This window comes from Mauremys mutica, chromosome 6 (genome assembly GCF_020497125.1).
Source record: "Mauremys mutica isolate MM-2020 ecotype Southern chromosome 6, ASM2049712v1, whole genome shotgun sequence".
Classification (NCBI taxonomy): Eukaryota; Metazoa; Chordata; order Testudines; family Geoemydidae; genus Mauremys; species Mauremys mutica.
In genome coordinates this window covers 50,401,659-50,422,473 of record NC_059077.1, presented here as the reverse complement: position 1 = coordinate 50,422,473, position 20,815 = coordinate 50,401,659, and the positions used below count along the sequence as shown (strand labels likewise).

Below are 20,815 nucleotides of genomic sequence, written 5' to 3'. Positions count from 1 at the left end.
AAGCCAGATATGTGTTTTGCCCCCACTACTCGCCTTGGAAGGCTGTTCCAGAACTTCACTCCTCTAATGGTTAGAAACCTTCATCTAATTTCAAGTCTAAACTTCCTACTGTCCAGTTTATATCCATTTGTTCTTGTGTCCACATTGGTACTAAGCTTAAATAATTTCTCTGCCTCCCTAATATTTATCCCTCTGATATATTTATAAAGAGCAATCATATCCCCCCATAACCTTCTTTTGGTTAGGCTAAACAAGCCAAGCTCTTTGAGTCTCCTTTCATAAGATAGGTTTTCTATTCCTCGGATCATCCTAGTAGCCCTTCTCTGTACCTGTTCCAGTTTGAATTCATCCTTCTTAAACATGGGAGATCAGAACTGCCCACAGTATTCCAGATGAGGTCTCACCAGTGCCTTGAATAACGTACTAACACCTTATCTTTGCTGGAAATACCTCGCCTGATGCATCCTAAAACCGCATTAGCTTTTTTAATGGCCATATCACATTGGTGGCTCATAGTCATCCTGTGATCCAACCAATACTCCGAGGTCCTTCTCCTCCTCTGTTACTTCTGGTCTATGCTTACTTACCATGTTGTGTGGCATTACAATCATTACATTCTGAGTAATTTTTGATGGATAAAATCTGACAAAGACCATTTGACAAGGTTCGCAGCTAGCTGCATGAATGGTGTCTACACACTGTCCAGACTCTTGCCTCCTGGTCTGCAATATTCTCATAATTTCCCAAAGCTGATATGCCACTAGTCATAATGGGCTAAATTCTGTTCTCATGTGTAGAAGCCAGTGAGAAACACTGAAAGCTATTAATGTGCATTGAGGGCAGAATTTGAGCTAATATAGTCAATAAACTAGCAGGTGCAACCTAACTGAGAGATCAAGCAGTGTGTTATAGTAATCCATCTGGGAATCCTACTGAAGTCAAGGGGGGAGGTGTATGCATAGTGATAGCAATGGCGCTGTCCGGGGTTCTCTGCTCGGTGTCCCCGTCAGGCTCCCTTCTTATGACCCTTTGACCGCACTCCTGTCCCTGTTCTTTTCTTAGTTGTCCCCCGCAATTAGTGGGTTTCTGAGGCCCTGTGGAACCTCCCCTTAGGCTGGGGGGGGGATCCGTTAGCATGGGGCGGGCTTTGCCCGCCCCGTTTCCCGGAAACCCAATAGATACTTGTATGGCAGAGACAAGGTGGGTGAGGTAATATATTTTATCTGTTGCTGGAAGAGGCAACTTTCGAGCTACACAGAACTATTCTTCAGGTCAGATAAGGGAGACAATGAGGCAAGACGCAAGAGACGTGGGTAAGTGTATTTGCACACTAGAGCAGGAGGTGTAATTTCTTACCTAGGGTTTCAGATGGGATCATATGAGGGGCAACTAGCCCATCCTGCTGCTAGCACCGCCGCTGCTACACTTCTATTTTTAACCTGCTAGCTCAGTCAGAGCTACCACTTGTAAGTCTATCCAAGCTGGAAATTATACCTCCAGCTCTGTGTAGAGGTACCCTAAGAGGCATGTTTCCTCCAATGCCCCTACCTGTGCACTTGTCAATAGCCCCTTTGCTCGACCAATATACATTTTGAAATACAATTAATTTGGAGGGGGGGAGTGGGCAGAGTTTGGGTGCTGCTGCTTTGTATAGTTCCAACAGGAAATGTTCAACTGAGCAGATCAACCTTCACAACAGCTCTGACGACTTGGTTCCGAGATGGAACAGCAAGAGGCCAGCCAACATGAGCTTTAGGATAGGTACAGCAGCAACCCCTTTCTCTCTGGCAGCCTGTACCTGGATATACTAGGTTCTTTGCAAGCTGTTTTTACTTTTTCCGTTTTCTCATGAGCTTTTGTGGCCAGAACTCCTTCATCTGAAAAAGCAGGATTCACACTCATTAGAGGGAACGATATCAGTGCATATTCCTGAAGCCCATGTGACATCCACTGTGGCATTTGCTGGTCCCTTCCTCATTTATTTGTTATAAGAAAGAGTATGACTCAGCCAAAAAGGGGCAGTTCCCAACTCTAGGAGAGAGCACAGAGGCAGAAGTAAAATCTAAAGGAGGAGGCAAAAAGAAAACTATTACAGATTGTTCAGTGTAGTCCAACTGATAGAAAAACAGATGTCGGACAAAGCAAGCAATAGCTGACAAGCCAAAGTACTGTTAAATATTTTGTTTTTCTTTTAAGAAACTTTAAAACCATAATCAAATTGAACAAATTAATTTCTTTAACAAGTTGAGATATTGCAACCTACTCTTTTGTTAGAAAGGAATTTCTTCTTTTAAATATTCCTCTTACAGGAAGTGATTTGAGAAGGCTCCAGTAAGTTGTTCTGCAGATTTTAGGAATTTTAGAGCTGTGAGAGTCTCCTTCTGGATCATTCTAAAATGAAGGAAATGCTGATTTATTCCTATTCCTATTTCTGTTATCTAATGTATTGAACTTCTAGAACAAACTGCTGCTTACCTTCTGAGGCAAAATATTTTATCCCTTTGGCATGGCCAGTGCCTGGAATTATTCTGTTGAAAAATCTGCCCAGCAAATTTCTTTCAACCTAGTTCTGATCATATAGCAGAGTAGAAGAGTAGCTGCCAGGATATTAACTTTATCTTATCTCTCTGCAAGTCACAAGGAGTGTCAAGAGGTTATCCAGCCTCTTCATCACTGTTTGTAGAGGGCTCTCATATGTCCATGTGTATGGCGGATTTTATCTCAAAAAGAGATAAATAGTCCCAGCTCAACAACCATTTAGCTAGATATCATTTAAAGCAGCATGAATTTGAGTTTACAGTTGATCACATGTGCAGTAGGACATATGATGTAACAGTTATAAATTCTTTAATGGATGTCTCTGCTGCCACACAGCTTTTCCCTTTTTTTCAGTTTAATTGTTTAGTCTTGAGATAAGAAGACTGAAGGGAGACCTGAGAACAGTCCTCAGATATGTTAAAGGCTGTCAAAGAGGATGGTGATCAATTGTTCTTTATGTCCACTGAGGTAGGAGAAGAAGTAATTGGCTTAATCTGCAGCAAGGGATATTTAGGTTAAATATTAGGAAAAACATTCTAACTATAAGAATATTTAAGATTTTAAGAACAAGTTAGACAAACACCTCTTAGGGACCATCTAGGTAAACTTGATCTTGCCACAGCATGCGGGTCTGGACTAGGTGAACTCTCAAGGACACCTCCAGCCCTATATGTCTATTGTTTTCCCTAATGTGCTGTTCAGCCTGAATACACTCAATTCATACACTATCTGTCTCTTTCCTACTCTGCACACCACCTGGATCTTTTTTGTGGCTCTCCTCTGAACTCTCAGTTTGCTGGCTGCTCTGAAATATTGGGGAAAAAATTGTTTTGGGTTGGCCCAAAACAGAATATTTTCAATTTTTTCAGTGAACCAAAACCATAACTGTTTCATTGTTGAGGCTCTTTACCCTTTAAAAAATTTTTTTAGTCAATTTGTAAACAAAAAGCCACTTTGAACAGAATAATCAAAACATTTCATTCTGAACTTTTTTTTATTTGTTTTCAGATTATTTTTTTTGTAACGTATGTTTTTAACTGAAACAATTCAGTAAATTTGACATAAGTCTGCAAACATTTTTGGTCGACCCGATTTTTTTTTTAATGGTAAAAAATAGAGTTTCAGCAAAAAAAAAATTCATCCAGCTCAAATGCAGACACCAGAACTGGACACACTATTCTAGTGAGACAAGATGGGTGAGGTAATATACTGAAGAAGAGTTCTGTGGCTCTTGAAATCTTGTCTCTTTCATCAGCAGAAGTTGGTCCAATAAAAGATATTACCTCACCTACTGTGTCTATCTCATATTCTGGGATTACAACAATGCCGCAGATAATAATCTAGTAGCTTTTTTAACAATGCTGTGTATGGGGACAAGATCACTTCTTTAAGGTGGAAAATTAAAATAACTTTTATTTTTCTTATTTGGATAGCAAAGTTATGAAGAACAACATACTCCAATGTCTCCAGTGTCATATTCTTATCTTTTCCAAACTTGGGTTTTCAGGGGACTTTCCTTGCTCAAAATTTAGCAAACGTTGTGAGCACTTTCACTTGTTGCGTTTTGAGGGATGATTTTTCAGTTCAGACCTAGGGCTTAGCTGTTCTCCAACACTTCCTTACTTCTGCTTGATATTCCTCCTTTAGCCCTTGTAGCCACAGCGTTTTATTGAGAGGTCATGCTGAGATAGTTATCTCTGATGATTCTGTCCTTCTCTGCTTTCTAAGACCAAGTCTTCCATCCTATAGGTAAAACCTGCATTATTTGTTCCTAGATGTATTACCTTCCATAACTTCCACTGCCAGGGCTCCAGACTGAAGCTGCCTACCCACTGTGTAACAGAGCCTGGTGCTGGAAAGATTGCCTGCCTTCCTCCAGAGCTGGATTCTCTAGTGCAACAGGCTTTGGTGGCACAGGAAGTGGTGATTTCTGATTCACTGTGCTGAATCTAACCCAGAACATGAATTGTGCAATAAAAGCTCTGCAACTAGACAAAGGAAAATAAACATAACATATGAATGTGATGACCACCATCTTGGCTGACACAGTGGGGACCTCCAGAGTTAAAAGCCTGAGCTGCTACACCTTGAGCTAAAGCTGGGCTTTAATAGTCAGGTGGTCTACGAGTCAGGTGGGGGTGTGGAACGGCTGCAACATACACTCACCAGAAGGTTACACAATATTGCCAGCTTCAAAAGTTCAAAAATCATGAGTCAGACCCCAAAAAATCATGAGTGTTTTTTTTTTGGTTTTTTTTTGTTTTTTAAAAAAAGATCATCTTGTGTTTTTGGTTTCTCTTTTGATTTGTGAACTCCCTCCTGCCCAATCTCTGTGTCTTAGAGAGAGACAATTAGTGTTGCTAATTCCCTCCGATTTACTCAGTAAGGTGATTTTGTCCCCTGCCGCAGGAGCTCTCACTGGCTGCCTGATGGTATGGAGCTTCTGGCTTCTCCTCAAAATTCAGCACTTTAATTCATTTAACCTGTGCCCTCACTAGCCACACATCTGCCTGTCCCTGAGCCCCGCAATTCATTATGCATCCCCTGCAGACTGCACAGCCATTCCTCCCCCACAATCCCCACATCTGTCTTTCCCACAACCCAGTTCTGCTTCTCCAGCAGTTATTGGGGTTTGTCACCCTCCTCTCCCAGGCCTGCGCACAGGGAGCTACTGTGGGGTTCAGTTCTCTCCTTTCCCAGGCCTAAGGGGGAGGCAGAGTAGCTCCAGGGATTCTCCCCCGGCCTGGTCCTTTTTCTCTTGCTAGGCCTGGTGTTGCCAAGATAGACACAGGAGCAGAGGAAAGAGCAGCCCACAAACATTTTTCACAGGAGACTAGGGGGAGGAGTGAGCAGAACCACCTGAGCTGATGGACTTTTTCTGCTCCGGCCTCACCTCCTGTGAGACTGGTGTCATCTGCTCTCTCTCCCCATCCTTTATCCAAAAACTTCTTTATCCTGAGAGGAGGTGGAAAGAATTCTGCTTGCCTTCTGCAGCAGCCCTGATTGGTGGCTCTTCCTCAGGAGGTGGGGGAGTGGGGAAGAGCAGCCAATCAGAAGGGGGGGTTCCCCCAAGTAGAATAAGAGGGATGGAACATCTCTCATTATAATGAGACTGGTTACAACTCAACCAAACTCATGTTAGTCAGGAGGAAATTGAAAGAGCTGCCAGCAGTGGTTACATAGACATTCTGCACATATAATAGTAATTTATTTATTTTTTTGGCACATTCCCTTCTGACTAAAAACTAAAATATTTGGGATGCCGTATATCTTACTCTTAAATCTGTCTCTAGGAAGTTGCTATATGAGTTTGTCTCTGTGCTTACATCTTCTGAATGTGAATAGATATGCAAATGATGTTACGATAAAAGGCAGCATTTCCTGATGTGTTTAAATGTCTTTTGCTATGTTTCATGTACCCAACATGCAGTACATATGGGAGTCAAATGTATGCTGCCCATTATTGGGGAATGAATGTATCATTTACCCAACAGATTTTTTCAAACAATCAAAAGCCTAGAGCTGCGTCCAAAAATATCAACATTATTGTGTGGCTCCTGCAGTCAACTGCAATGGCAGGCACAAAATGAGTGCTTGCACTGCACAACTTGACAACTGGATGGGTGAGGTGTGGACCACAGTATATTTGTCATTCAGAACATATCTCTTCTGATCCATTTTTTACCCACTCACTCTAGGGCAGGGGTAGTCAACAGGCAGACTGTGGGCCAAATCCAGACCACCAGATGATTTCGAACAGACCCCAAAATCTTTATATTTACGTATTATTATTATTATTTATTATCATTATATTTTTTTCTTTGGAGTCTTGACTATATCACGACCAAGAAATTTTGACTTTGACAAAAAATAATTGACTACCCCTACTCTAGGATATCCACCTTTACCCAGTTCCCAGGGCAAGGCATAACCCTCCTAATTTAGGCACCCACCCTTACCCAGTTCCTAGGGCTCAAACCTTCTACAGGTTTGCAGGGTCTTTTTATCAGTGAAAGAGCCTTGCAAAATTAGTTATGCAACATACAGAAACAATCAAAGAACCAGGCAGAAACCATACAAATAAACAATAGAGAAGTAGGGACCATAAAGGCAAAACAATAAAGTAGAGATTTCGCAAACACAACTGTTGATAAGTGATTCCTTGCCAGACAGAATACAATCAAACTAAGTTTTTTTAAAAACATCTTAAGATCCATTTTTTAATCTAGTGGTGGTGGGTACTATTAGCACAGGAGCACCTTCTTAACAGCCTGATATCTCATTGTTCTAATGCACTTTAGATGGAATGTGAGGATGTGATTTTCTGCTTCTTGTCTCGTGGCTGCTGCTGTCCTAATGTGGCTGCAGAAAAAAGCCTCAGACGTACACTTTCAAAGTCTTTTCTCCTGCTTCTCAAAGTCCCATCTTACTCCTTTCTTCCTTCAGGGCTTCTTTACCTACCTGGACTGCATGCCTATTCCCCTTTGTACATCCAGTCATAATAATTGTGTTAACATTTTTGCATGTGTCTCTAGGCTTTTGGTCCTAAGGGCTTGCTTGATCCAAAGCCCACTGAAGTGAATAGAAAACTACCATTGACTTCAATGGGCTTTAGAGCTATGCAATTAATATAGGCAGTGTGTGAATCACCCATTCAGGGAGGCTAGCCCCAACCCCTCCCCTTCTGCCCGAGGTCACTCCCCTCCCCCACCAGAGCCCCAAGCTCCCCACTGCAGACTCTAGTGCCCCCAGCCCTGGAGCACCAGGCAGCCGGTGTGGTCCCCAGCACCTGCAGCCACAGAGCGCTGGGCAGCGCGAACACCAGCCCCAGCTGCCCTGAGTCCCAGACCACAGGCCAGCCTGTCCTAGACTCAACCCCAGCCTGGACCCGGGGGAAGAGCAGGAAGCAGGAGGGGGCCTCGGAATGGAGCATGGGCGGACCACACCTATATTTGGGATGCACATTTCTAGGCAGTTCAGGTCAGTACAGACCACTGTGGAATTACAAAGTCTTTCTTCTTGACTTATTTATACAGTGAGTTTAGTAATTTTCTTGTAGTAAGTGGATCATTGGTGAATCCTTAGTATTAATCAGTGTCTCTAATGATAAAAGACAACAGTATCTGGAGCCCTTTCCAGAAGGGCTGAGCTTGCTACATCAGTTTTTGCAAGCTATGCATGGAGTAGAGGTGGGGGTCGAGGTGTGCTGCAAAGGGAATGAATCCATCTACTCAGCAGCTGGGCTGCTGCACTGATTGCCACCTCAAATCTTGTGCTTTCTGGGGTTATCCTAAGACAACATAGTCTATGGAACGATGTATGTTTGACTCCGAGAAGCTCCAGAGCACGCGAGATTTGAAGAGAACAGCTGGTTCAGATGACTATGATGATCTGTCAGAGTACCAGCAATTGCGGCCCACTGAAGGCAAAATGGAGCTTGGAGCAGGGAATCTGGGGTAGAGGGAAAAAGGAGGAGTTGATGATGTGAGAGGGAGAGGGGGGATTTCATTGGCTTGAAAGAAGGCAGGTGATAGCATAAAGAAAGGCAGTTGAAGAGAAGTTGACAAAAATTTCAAATAAATTTGGATAAGCTTCCAAACTCTGGGGGACTGCAGTCAACTGAATTTAACCCTAACTCCAGGGCTACAGTAAAATATGAGGAGAAAATTAGACATCCTTTCATGTACTGGTGCCTGCTATATTATTATTTTTAAAACTGCTCATCAGTAGTACAGTTTGGGTCAAAACAAGCCTCAAATGAATAATCTTATTCCACCGTCAAAAATCTTCACTGACTGCAAGATCATGGTGACATCAAAGTAGTATGCAAATCAAGGGTGGAGCTCTTCCTCACACTAGTTGAGCGCTCTTACCCATCTGTAGTCCCCATTATTTTTAATGGGACTATTCACAGGAGTAAGTGCTCACCAAAATGAATAAGGGTTCCATAACTGGGCCCCCAAAGGATCACATGTTTTAAGAGAATGATCCATTGTAAGTGACCATACTTGTGCATGATGGATGGGCATTGAGCGTTCTGGAAAAACATTGTTGTGTCCAGGGCAGGGCCGGCTCCAGACCCCAGCGCGGCAAGCACGCGCGTGGGGCGGCCCTTTCCCAGGGGGGCGGCAGGCTGGGCCGGCGGACCTGCCGCAGTCATGCCTGCGGGAGGTCCACCGGAGCCCCGGGACGACCGGACCTGCCGCAGGCATGACTGCGGAGGGGGCGCTCGTCCCGCGGCTCCAGTGGACCTCCCGCAGGCATGACTGCGGCAGTTAAAGCGGAGCCGCCGGACCTGCAAACCGTCCGCAGCTGCGGGAGGTCCAGCCGAGCCGCGCGACCAGCGGACCCTCCGCAGTCATGCCCGCGGAAGGTCCGCTGCTCCCGGGGCTCCGGGGCGCCTCCCGCGCATGACTGCTTGGGGCGGCCAAAAAGGTAGAGCCGCCCCTGGTCCAGGGTTACATTTAGCAAAGACCTAAGGTTGTGATTTGTACAGCGTAAAGGATCTCTGACTCTTTGGAGTCATGGGAGATTAACTCTGTGCTGACCACTGATGACAAGTCTTTTGCCCTTTGCCTTATGCTGGTTCCTTTCTTTATTCAAGGGAAAGTAATCTGCCCCACTCCTATACTTGGCATAGGCTATTTCCTGCAGGGTGCCAGCTCAGCTGTGCTGATTGGCTCCTTAATCCTCCCTCCTGCCTGCCCACTTCCTGACCACCAGTGTTGGAAGGAAAGTAGTGAGCCCACAAACTGCTCTACCCTTTGAATTGTTACCTGCTACAATGTAGCCTTGCACTCCATCCTTCATGCATTAGCTGGGTCACAGTCTGGCCCTTTGTAAGTAGATGAAATCAGTTTCAAACTTACTTACTAATGTTCATTTATCAATTATGTATTAGTAGTCTATTCATCAATGAAGCAAGGACTACATTAGAGGTACCTTCTCATTTCAAATTGCAGAGATTTATTATCAAGGATAAAACTAGTATAGTAAGCCTGGTACTAAATACCTGCAGTATAGTACAACACAGCTGTAGGAGAGTGATCATGTAGAACTAATTGTACCAAATAGCTAATGTTTACTACTGCATATATCATGTATCCCATTTTGTAAAAGCTAGAATGCAGAGTAATGGTTCTTTTTATTTATTAGTTTGTTTTGTTTTTTTCAAATTCTATCAGAAAACGGACCCCGTCTACTTGTGGAAGCAGAACAAACTAAAGTCTTCTCGCACAGGGGTGGCAATATCACACTACCGTGTAAATTTTACCGTGACCATACATCAGCTGGCTCAGGAACCCACAAAATCCGTGTCAAGTGGACCAAACTCACCTCAGATTACCTCAAGGAAGTGGACGTCTTTGTCGCAATGGGACTCCACCAGAAGAGTTATGGAAACTACCAGGGCAGGGTGTTTCTGAAAAAAGGCAGTGAAAATGATGCTTCTCTTGTAATCACAGATATAACACTGGAGGATTATGGGAGATATAAATGTGAGGTGATTGAAGGATTAGAGGATGACATAGCAGTGGTGTCTCTGGATTTACAAGGTAGGTGGCATTTGCATTACAGATTTGTGGAGCATTAACAAGCACATCCTTTTCCAAGTAAATATGGAAGAACATAATGGTAACTGCAATGGCAATGTGGAAAAGAGATTTTATACTTATTCTATTTAATAGTTGCATTTATTATTTTAATATATATTGTAATCAGTTTTTCAATATGAACTACTATCTACTCTAATGATATGTCTATGATCATTAGAAATCTACTCAGGAAGTGATGGTTGTGGTTATTATAAAATTTCAGTACAGATATTCAGATTGAATAATAGTCAATCAAAAAAGTGGATTGATCATATAGGGTCATATTCTGCCACCCATACTCACATTGATTAGTACCATTAAATGCTGATTTCTCTGGGACTATTGAGGAGTAAGGTATTACACATGAATGGGGGTGGCAGAATTGGTTTCCTAGCTATTACCGCCTTCTTTTGCATATAGGCTGCTCTAATAGCTAATATACAGTGTATTCTGAAGTAGATTTTTCTCTTCAATCATTTATTAAGAAAAAAAGAGAGATTGTTTGTTCCTAGTCTGCAGAGTATCAAGCCGTGATTGTTTTAAGATCTAAACATATGAACTCCACCCGCCCCCATCCGCTTACCCACCACTACTGCATTTAAAGGTGTGTTTCTGTGTCAGTAAAAGCCAGGGCTTTATTTAAAAATTCAGAACTGCTCTGTGCTTTCCTAGGGCACCCTCTTTAGGAAAAAGCACAGGTCATACCGTATTTTTTGTAGTTCAATTCATTTTAACCCTCTTTCTTTGCATAGGCCCTTATGTCTTCTTTAAAGTATGATTTCTGGCCACATATGTTCATGCTAACATGAAATATAGAATTAATTCCAGAATTCCAAAATTTCAAACACTCAGGAGCATTCAGTGAATAAAATTTGAATGGGTCTTGCACAGAATTCTGTAAATTGTGCTTATCTTCAGATGGTAATTTTGCTGGAACAACACTACATGGTATGTCAGCTACAACCATTTGGTTTCATATTTATTTTATTACGTTCTTTTGAGTTACTGAGCCATGCTTGCAATGTGGGACAGGCAGAGTACTTTGGGGACAGAAAAAACAGCTGTCAGGTTGCTAACACCACTATATCAAACCAAATCATAACATGAATGATAGAAGCATTATGAGAAGTGTCTGGAGTGCATTGTACTCTGGGAATCTTGGGCTACTAGACTGTGATAGCCATCAAAAATTAGACCAGCCTTGTTTATGTGAGGATGGAGCCAATTTAGCCCCCAGCCTGTCCCCGTATCAGAAGAAGCAGGAGGTGACTAAGATCTGTGCTTGAAACTCCTTAAATTTGGCCCTATGACTTTACAGACAGCATTATGAATTACTACCATAGATACAGGGTAAAATCATATTTTATAAAGCTTTCTGCCATTCACTTAACCAAAAGGACATGAAGAGGGAATATGTTTCAGTAGTTTCCTAAGAAATGCCAACATTGTCATTAAATATTGGTAAAGTTGAATATTTTTTCCCAGCTCAGTATTAAATACTACTATAAAATACATTTGCAAGTGATCTGCAAAAGCATCTGCTACATGTAGTCAGTAGTTATGTCCTTCAGTGGGGCTCTCGCAAACAGTGAGTTTAACATACCAATAAAATAGAAAAATCTGTGAAATGAGCCTTAAGTTTTTCTGTGCTATAAATAAAGGACAGCAAATTCTGATCTCATATATAATAGTAAGTCAATGGAATTGCGTCAGATTTTTCACTGGTGCAAATGAGCTCAGACTTGACCCTGTTTTTTCCAAGGTATTCAATATTGATTTGCATAGTGAATTGAAAAATTACATTCAAGAGTGCTGTGTCTGTTTTTGTGGATGCCTCCCTGCTGTCCATACATTCCACCAGTTGTGTGTCTGAGAGAAGACCCTTACAGATGCCAAGTTATCTCCTGACACTGTTTAGAAAAATATCTGACTTGTGCACCTGCAAATCAATGAAGGATGTGAATCCTTGACCTTCACAGTGGTCTATTGTATGCTTTGGTATTTATTTTATTTGCAAGTAAGACTATCTCTCTGTTTGTTGAAGCCAGATATGCTGAATGGCCTTGCCTTAGTTCTCCATGTTCATTTGTCAACTCCTGGTGCATTCCATTTGTCAATCAAGAAAAACCCCCATAGCTTCCATACCATTGTGAAAGGCAAAAGTATTCAACTTACATTTTTTCACCCCATCATTATTATTAGTCTCTATCTCTTCAATTTCACAGAAGAATGTAACTCTTTATTAGAGAAAATTAAACTTGTATACAGGTTAAGTCAACTAAAACTCATTTTTGAGTGGAGAGAAAAAATGAGTAGGAGGCAAAAGGCATTTGGCTTTATATTATCCTTTTGCCAGTGGCATCCATATACTCAGTCACATCTTTGTACAAGGAAATATTGTATTAGCTGCTCAGTGCAGCTGTTCTGATTATGACATGAATCACTGAAGTGATATATCAGGTTCAGTTTATAACGTACTATTGATCAAAGAAAATGAAATCCTGACTGACTGATACCTAGGGTGAGATTCTGTGATGAGCTCTTAGAGGCTCACAGCCCATGGGGAAGAGGGGGCTATGGTAGTTTCAAAAGAGAGTTGTGCTCTCCCCTTCCCTTAGACAACCATGAGGGCCCTTCCTGGGCTGTTGTATGGGTCATAGTACAGCTAGGGTGACCATACCTCCCTTATTTTAAGATGTATTGAAAGGTATTAAAACTGATACTAAGTACCATGTTGAACATTGAATTGACACTTATGATAATTGCATTGTATACTTGAGGGCAATAGAAATGTACACTTGAGAGAAAAATATATAATATGCTATGGGAAATGGTGTTTCCCTAGAACGTCCCTTTAAAATAAAGCATTATCCCTTATTTTTACATTTTTCCCCCTATTTCCATCCAACAAAGGTGGTTACCTTAAATGCTGCCCAGAATCGTTGCCTGCTGACCCCCCAACATGCCCCAGTCAACCTCCACCTCATATCTAGGGTGACCAGATATCCCGATATTATCAGAACTGTCCTGATTTTAGGGGCTTTGTCATCCTGCCCATATCAAGTGTGCCCCCTGTGCCATAGCTAGCAAAAGGTCCTCAAAGGTCAGCTTTACAGCAGTGCCATCACTGGGGAGAATTCCACTCCAGTCCTTTTACCAAATGTAAAGGGGCCAGAGTGGGGGTAAGATCTCACCTCTAATTATCTGTCCTTAAAAAGTATTCTTCATCATACTACAAATTTGAAATCAGCTGGTGTAAATCAGTGTAACTCCTTTGAATTGAAAGTTGACTAGTTCCCTCTTATTCAAACTGAAAAAGGTTCCACAGTAAGAGGCGTGCATGAAGTGATCACTTAGATAAATGAATGGGAGTTCTTGTGTGAGTAATCATACCTGTACATAAAAATGCTTGTACATGTACACAGAGCTGTGGACTTTCTGAATTAACTAGATCAATATTTTGACGTTTTCAATATTTAAAAAAAAATAGTTATTGATCTTTTTGATCTACCAAACATAGCTGCTTTATAACCAAGATACACTTTCTGTTTGTTATGAAAATGACAGTAGTTTCTCCTAAGAAGATTAAGTTTGATTAAACACACTTACTTTTCAAGTGAGCATATATTTAATGTGTTGTAATCCTCATGCTGTCCCTTTGCATTCCTCCATACTCATTTCTCAGCTGATCTGCATTTTTCACAGTGCAGGCTTTGATTGCAGTTGTTTGTATGTGTACAATGCAAAAGAGATCTCTTCACAGCAAATCAATTTCTTGGGGGGAAATAAAAGGGTATCAGCCCATCCTTTGTTACTCTAACATTCAACAGCTGCTACAAATAGTAAAGTCAATCTCAGAGTCGGAAGGTTCCACATCAGTAGTGCAGTGTCCTTCGATGCTAGCCCAAGGATGCTAATTGGCAGAGAGACAAAACATTTATTTCCAGGAATGCCCCTGGCAGTACAAAAAAGCTGATCACTTCAATGTTAGTTCACTGTACAAAACACTAAAGCTTTGACTAGGTGAAGGTGTATTTATCATGTCAGCGACCTTGTCCTCTACTTCAGTTCTGATTAGTGTTTTTGTTCCTGTAGACATATTGGACTCCTGGAAACATAATTAAATAAACTGTCCATAGTAATTGGACAATATTTCAATCCTAGCTTTCAAATAGCAATGTAAATAAATTATTTTAATAATTGATATACATTTTTAAATAGCTTGCTGTACTATATATCATTCTATTTCATTTTAACAGGACAAAACTGAATACACCCAAGAATGGATGGATAGCATTTCAGTATCATTTAGAATGGTACTTAAGTCAATTGACTCCACTTTATTAAATGTTATTAATATCTTCTGCCTGCTCTCAGGAGCAATGTAGGTAGGTGGAGCACAGCGTCTGGAACTCTGGCTGACCTTGGGGAAGTCACTTCACAGTTTACCCATCTGTAAAATAGAGATAATGAGCCTTACTTCCTTTTTAAAGTACTTTGAAACCTACTGACAAATAGCACTGTATAAAAGCTAGGTATTATTACATCCCTTATAAGCAAAAACCAGATGGCTCTAAGCTTACATTTAAAGTTCTTTACTTCAGCTCCTCCCCTATATTTAGGGCCCTACCAAATTCACAGTCCATTTTTGTAAATTTCATGGTCACAGCATTTTAAAAATCTTGAATTTCATGGTTTCATATATTTAAATCTTAAATGTCATGGTGTTTGCACAAAGCATAAATATAAACATGTATTTAAAAAACAGCAAAATATAAACATGTAAAGCCCTTAAATCAGCATTTCTCAAACTGGGAGGTCACAACCCAAGGGGGGCGGGGGGAGGTGGCAGGCTATTGTGTGTGTGTGTTGGGAGGGGGTGGGGGAGGTCCGTAGTATTGCCACCCTTGCCTCTGTGCTGCCTTCACATTTGGGTGGCCAGAGAGCAGTGCAGTGATCAGCAGCAGCGCAGAAGTAAGGTTGGCAATACACCAAACTCTCCGGCTGCCCAACTCTGAAGGCAACGCAGAAGTAAGGGTGGCAATATTGTGACCCCCCCCACACACAATACCCTTGTAGTCCCTTTTGGGTCAGGACCCCACTTTTAGAAACACTGTGTACTTTGGTATACGTTTACCCTATAGTATAGTATAGAGTAAAAAGACACAAAAGACCAACTTTCATGGAGGAGACCAGATTTCTCGGTCTGTGATGTGTTTTTCACGGACGTGAATTTGGTGGGGCCCTACCTATGTTTTTATGTTGATGTAATAATGTCCAGTTGAGCTCTTCACATTTTCATTACATACAGTACTCTGGCACCCTGGGCTAACAGTAGTATTTTAATATTTTCCTCTTAATTTATATCTAGCTGACAGTGGATCTGTAATTGAAATACATATTAGTCTGTATGTATACTTTTAAATTCACACACCCACAATAATATTAAAAATCCACTTCTGTGATGCTGCCTATAGTGAATCTTGTTTGCAGTGTAGCTGTAGCTGTGTTAGCTCCAGTATATTAGACACACAATGTAGGTGAGGTAATCTTTTATTGGACCCAGTTGGTTCAATAAAAAGATATTACCTCACCCACTTTGTCTCTCTGTAGTGAATTTTGTTGGGTTTGCACAGAAAATCCCTTTTGTTGTTCCCTTTCTCTGGCCCATCCCTTTTTATATTTTTAGACAACACCTATCTCATCATGGGAGCTACTGCAAAGAAATATATGCATTGTTATTATTATTGCTTATTAGAGTTTCACTACTGTGTATGGATATATATAGTCAATCAGACAACTGCTTTTGGTCATCCATGCTCTACTACTGGGGAAATTCTGTGCCAATGTGCAGAATTCATGTCCCCCACAGATTTCTTTGCTTCCCCACAGAAAAATTACTTTTTGACAGGAAAGCAAAGGGAAGCCGCAGGAGTAGTCATGCACCCATCCCCAACACCTCGGGTGCATCCTTTTGGGCATACAGAGCAGCCAGTAGAGAGGTAAATTACTGTGGGGGGAGGAGAGGGCTGGGGATGCACATGCTCAGACCCACTCTTTGTCTGCCCAACCCCTGTGCATCCAGAATCCCCATATCCAAACCCCACTGCTAATCCTCAACCCCCACACCCAGAACCCCCACCCCTGAACAGAATCTCCCACACTTGAACTCCCACTCCATCAAGCTCCACCCCCCACATCTGGCTGGGGATACCCCAGCCGGTGGATCCTATCCTGCGCTGGGCTCAGCTACTAGTCCAGGCTGGGCAGAGAGTAAGGGAGGAGCACACTTCCCCAGCATGAAATGGCCAGGGCTGGGGCAGACCCTCCCCCAGAAACCTCCTCTGGCTGCAGGAAGCTCCTTCTCCCCTCTTCCTGCCCCCATCACTCCTCAGCTGCAGAAGGAGGTGTCACTATATGGTGAGCTGCTCCCCCATCCACCCAACCCCCATGCATCTGGACCCCTCCATACCCAGACCCCCCTGCTGAGCCTCACCCCCCTGCACCCAAAACCCCCCACTGGGCCCCCCTGCTGAGCTCACCCCCCTGTACCCAGAACTCCTCACCAAGTTCCCCATACCCAAACCCCCACCATGCCGAGCTTCACCTCCTGCATCCAGATCCCCACACCTGCACCCAGATTACCCTGCTGCGGAACTCCACTGCCCTGCATCCAGACCCTCCGGCCAAGTCCCAGCACCCTGCAGCTGGACCCCCCACCCCTGCACCCAGACCACACCTCCACTGAGCCCCCATACTCAAACCCCAACCCTGATGAGCCCCATCCCCCATGCACCTGAACCACCCTGACAAGCCATCCACACCTGAACCCCCATCCCATTGAGCCCCAGCCAGTTGCACCTGGACCCCCGCCTCGCTGAGCCCAACACCCAGACCTCTTTCCCCCCCACCCCTGGGTAAGCCCCAACTACCTTCACCTGGATCCCCCTGCAGAGTTCCATTGCCCCGAACCTCTCCCACAGAGCCCCTGTGCATCCAGATCCTTCCCCTCCACACACACACACTGACCCTCCTACTAAGCCGCCTGCCCCCAGATTGCCCCAGCCAGAACCTTTTCACCTCACACCTGGTTCTCTCCCCCCTCCCCCCAACCCCTCCACGCTTGGCTCTTGCCAGGCTGAGCCTGCCTGCCCACACCTGGTGTGCCTGGCGCAGAGGGGCAGGGCCTTGGGGTGTTTCTGGGGCAGGCCCAGCCCTTGTGCTGTGTCAGGGTCAGGTGCAGACTCACCGCTGGATCCATGTCCTGAGGCAGCAGAGAGAGGGCTACTGAGTGGTCTCCCACCTCCATGCAGCCAGTGGCCTGTGCTCCCCACTGCCATGCTGGAGCCTCCACATTTTTATTAATTAATTAATAACAAATAAAATTTGCAGCATTTTAAAATGTGCTCAGGGTTTTTATTTTTTTAGTGCAGAATTCCCGCAGGAGTAATGTTCAAGAAATATGACTTCATATTGGAACAGGGGCAGAGAACTGCTGCTAGGATGATCAGGGGAAAGGGGAGTCCTATCTTATAAGAAGAGACTGGAAGAGCTTGGCTTGTTTAGTCTAGCAAAATTAAGGCTGAGAGGTGATATGATTACGCTTTAAATACATCTGCAGGGTAGACACCGGGGAAGGTGAAGAGCTATTTAAGCTAATGGACAAAGCTGGCCCAAGAACAAATAGGCATTAAACTGCCCATGAACAAATTAGAAGAAGATTTTAATCATCAGAAGGATGAGGTCTGGAACAGCCTCCTAACGGGAGTTGTTGGGGCAAACAACTTAATTAGTTTTAAGCGAAAGCTGGACAAATGTATGATTGGGATTGTATGATGAAGTTTCTTCTCATGGTGGGAAGCAGGGCTTGCGAGCTTTGGGAGTCCCTTCTGCTTTATATGCTACATTCCTAAATCTCATGCTTCAGAACTTCAGCCAGTCACCTGTACGTAGGGTGACCAGATGTTCCGATTTTATAGAGACAGTCCCGATATTTGGGGCTTTTTCTTATATAGGCGCCTATTACCAAAAAGTTCCAGTTTTTGCACACTTTCTATCTGGTCACCCTACCTTCAGGTGTCAGGAAGGGATTCTCCCTCCATCTCTCCAGAGCATTTAGGGCCTTTTTTTGTCTCCTTCCTCTGAAGCATGAGGCATGTCCGTGGCTGGAGATGGGACACTGGATGGGGTGGCTCAGGGCACTGATGTGGTACCAAGCATTCTCTCTCTCAGGTATGTAGCTGGCTGGTTCTTGCTCACATGCTCCAGGTCTAAAACTGATCATCAGATGTGGGATTGAGAAGGAATTTTCCTCCAGGTCAGCTTGGCAGTAACCTTGGGATTTTTTAGCATTTTTCTGAAGCATGTGGGTGCAGATTTCTTGCTGAGATTATCTGGGTATATGTCACTTAATCAATTCCTTGACATTGCAAATGCCTCAGATACGCTGCACTTCGATTCCTCCTATTCTCTCCCTGTGGCACATAATAGTTTAATCTCTTGCAGGCTGTAATGCTTTGGTCTAATTTTGATTGCTGGGTTTAGTGTGCATGTACTGTGTGGTATTCAGGGGCGGCTCTAGGAATCCCACCGCCCCAAGCAGGGCGGTGCGCCGCGGGGCGCGCTCTGGCGGTCGCCGGTCCCGCGGCTCCGGGGGACCTCTTGCAGACATGCCTGCGGAGGTTCCGCTGGTCCCGCGGCTCCGGTGGAGCATCCGCTGGCATGCCTGCGGGAGGTCCACCCGAGCCACGGGACCAGCGAACCCTCCGCAGTCATGCCTGCGGGAGGTCCACTGGTCCCGCGGCTCCGGTGGACCTCCTGCAGGCATGACTGCGGAAGGTCCGCCGGAGCCGGCTGCCGCCCTGCCGGCAAAATGCCGTCCCAAGCGCGCGCTTGGCGCGCTGGGGTCTGGAGCCGGCCCTGGTGGTATTGGTGGCTTGTGATATTCAGGAGGTCAGACTAGATGATCTGGTGGTCTTCTCTGGCCTTAAACTCTATGATTAACTGCTTTTGAAATAAATGGAATAGCATAGCTCAGTGGTTAACAAACTTGTTCCACCGCTTGTGAAGGAAACGCCCTTGGCGGGCCAGGACGGTTTGTGTACCTGCCACGTCTGCAGGTTCGGCCGATCGCGGCTCCCAGTGGCCGTGGTTCACTGCTTCAGGCCAATGGGAGCTGCTGGAAGTGGCAGCCAGTATGTCCCTCGGCCCGCGCCGCTTCCAGGAGCTCCCATTGGCCTGGAGCAGCAAACCACGGCCACTGGAAGCCACAATCGGCCGAACCTATGGACACAGCAGGTACACAAACCGGCCCGGCCCGCCAGGGGCTTTCCCTGCACAAGTGGCAGAACAAGTTTGGGAACCACTGGCATCCCTAAATCTCCATACATCACACTGGAAATGTATTCCGAAGAGTCTGGATTTTAATACCCATTGAAATTGAAATATGATTTATATTATATATGCGATCTAGACTACTTCCAAAAGAAAAGTTTAGCATAGCTTCCAATGAATTCCCTTTCATGCAGTTCATAAAGCTTCTGCCTATTAACCAAACAAGTCCCACTTTGCATCTCCGCGGAGCTGTTATGCAAGTCAAATAAAGAATTCCATACATTTTGTTGCTGAGGTGAAAGGATCTGGCACACACTCTCCTACAAAACCTGCCAGGATTACAGGAGAGTGGAGCCACTTGATGAACTGGCTACCCAATGATGGCTAGATCATCTGGGATCCTTGGAACAGTGTGGGAAAAACCAGTACCCCAAAAAGTATAGCAAACTGGGAGACGGAGATGGATTCTGAAGGAGAGAGAAGGAGTTTCTGTGTTCACTCTGAATTATAAAAACATGAAATGGAAAATGCTGCTTAAGCCATCTAGTGTATCCCCCTGCCAGTGTAAGATTGCTCCCTGCAGTACAGTATATAGGGAGCTTTACTGTATCCTGTGTTGACTCTGGCTACAGGAAGCCTTGCTTTTCTGTTTAGACTAGAACTAAAGGAAGACTATTTCTTTACTCTGGCTATGGACAGCCTCTCCACACTCCCACCCCCATCTGGGCTAACAGAATTTTGTGTTGTCTACTTCTGTCTGTAAATACAGTGGTCACCCGGACAAGCTTGCTGAATGCATATAATGGTATCTCAGTAGATCCACTACACCTATTAACTGCTGTCATAACAGTCCTATTTAAGATTACCTCATTATGTAAGGCACAATTGTGATGGTTTTAAGGGTGACTAATGTAAACTGCCCTTCTTTACACTAGGAGTATAACACAGAAGGCTAAAACTGGGTTTGTATTTAGAAATATTGTATTACATTAGAAGCACAAATATAAATGGCCATCCCATGTCTCAAACAGGCCTGTCCATTTAAGATGGGATTTTGCAAAAGTTTCTTAGAGGCCCAATTCCCATGAGCTTGATCAAAAATCCCGTTCCTTAATACATGTATAAAGAAAGCATTTCTGAGCCAGAATAAAGAGTAAGAGTAATAGGCTTCCTTCTACTGGTATCTCGAGATGGAAGGTGAGATTAAAGAAGGATGGAAGAATATAGCCACCAGTTGAGTGTTGTGGTCAGTGATCTTCAATGCACTGAGTTTAATAGGGGTTTGAATGTACATTGTGAATGTTCATGAGCCAAAAATCTGTCTGAATAGTACCAATATTCATATTATTGGG

The 20,815-nt window shown here is 43.8% G+C and overlaps 1 protein-coding gene across 4 annotated transcripts in view; it reads left to right on the top strand.

Moving 5' to 3' along the window:
- Positions 1-20,815, top strand: part of HAPLN1 (hyaluronan and proteoglycan link protein 1) — a 92,480-nt gene that overhangs the window by 52,653 nt on the left and 19,012 nt on the right. For all 4 annotated transcript variants that reach the window (XM_045020162.1, XM_045020166.1, XM_045020167.1 and 1 more), the window contains one exon: positions 9,723-10,091. In XM_045020162.1, coding sequence (XP_044876097.1) covers positions 9,723-10,091 — 369 coding nt within the window. The remainder of the gene's footprint in view (positions 1-9,722; positions 10,092-20,815) is intronic.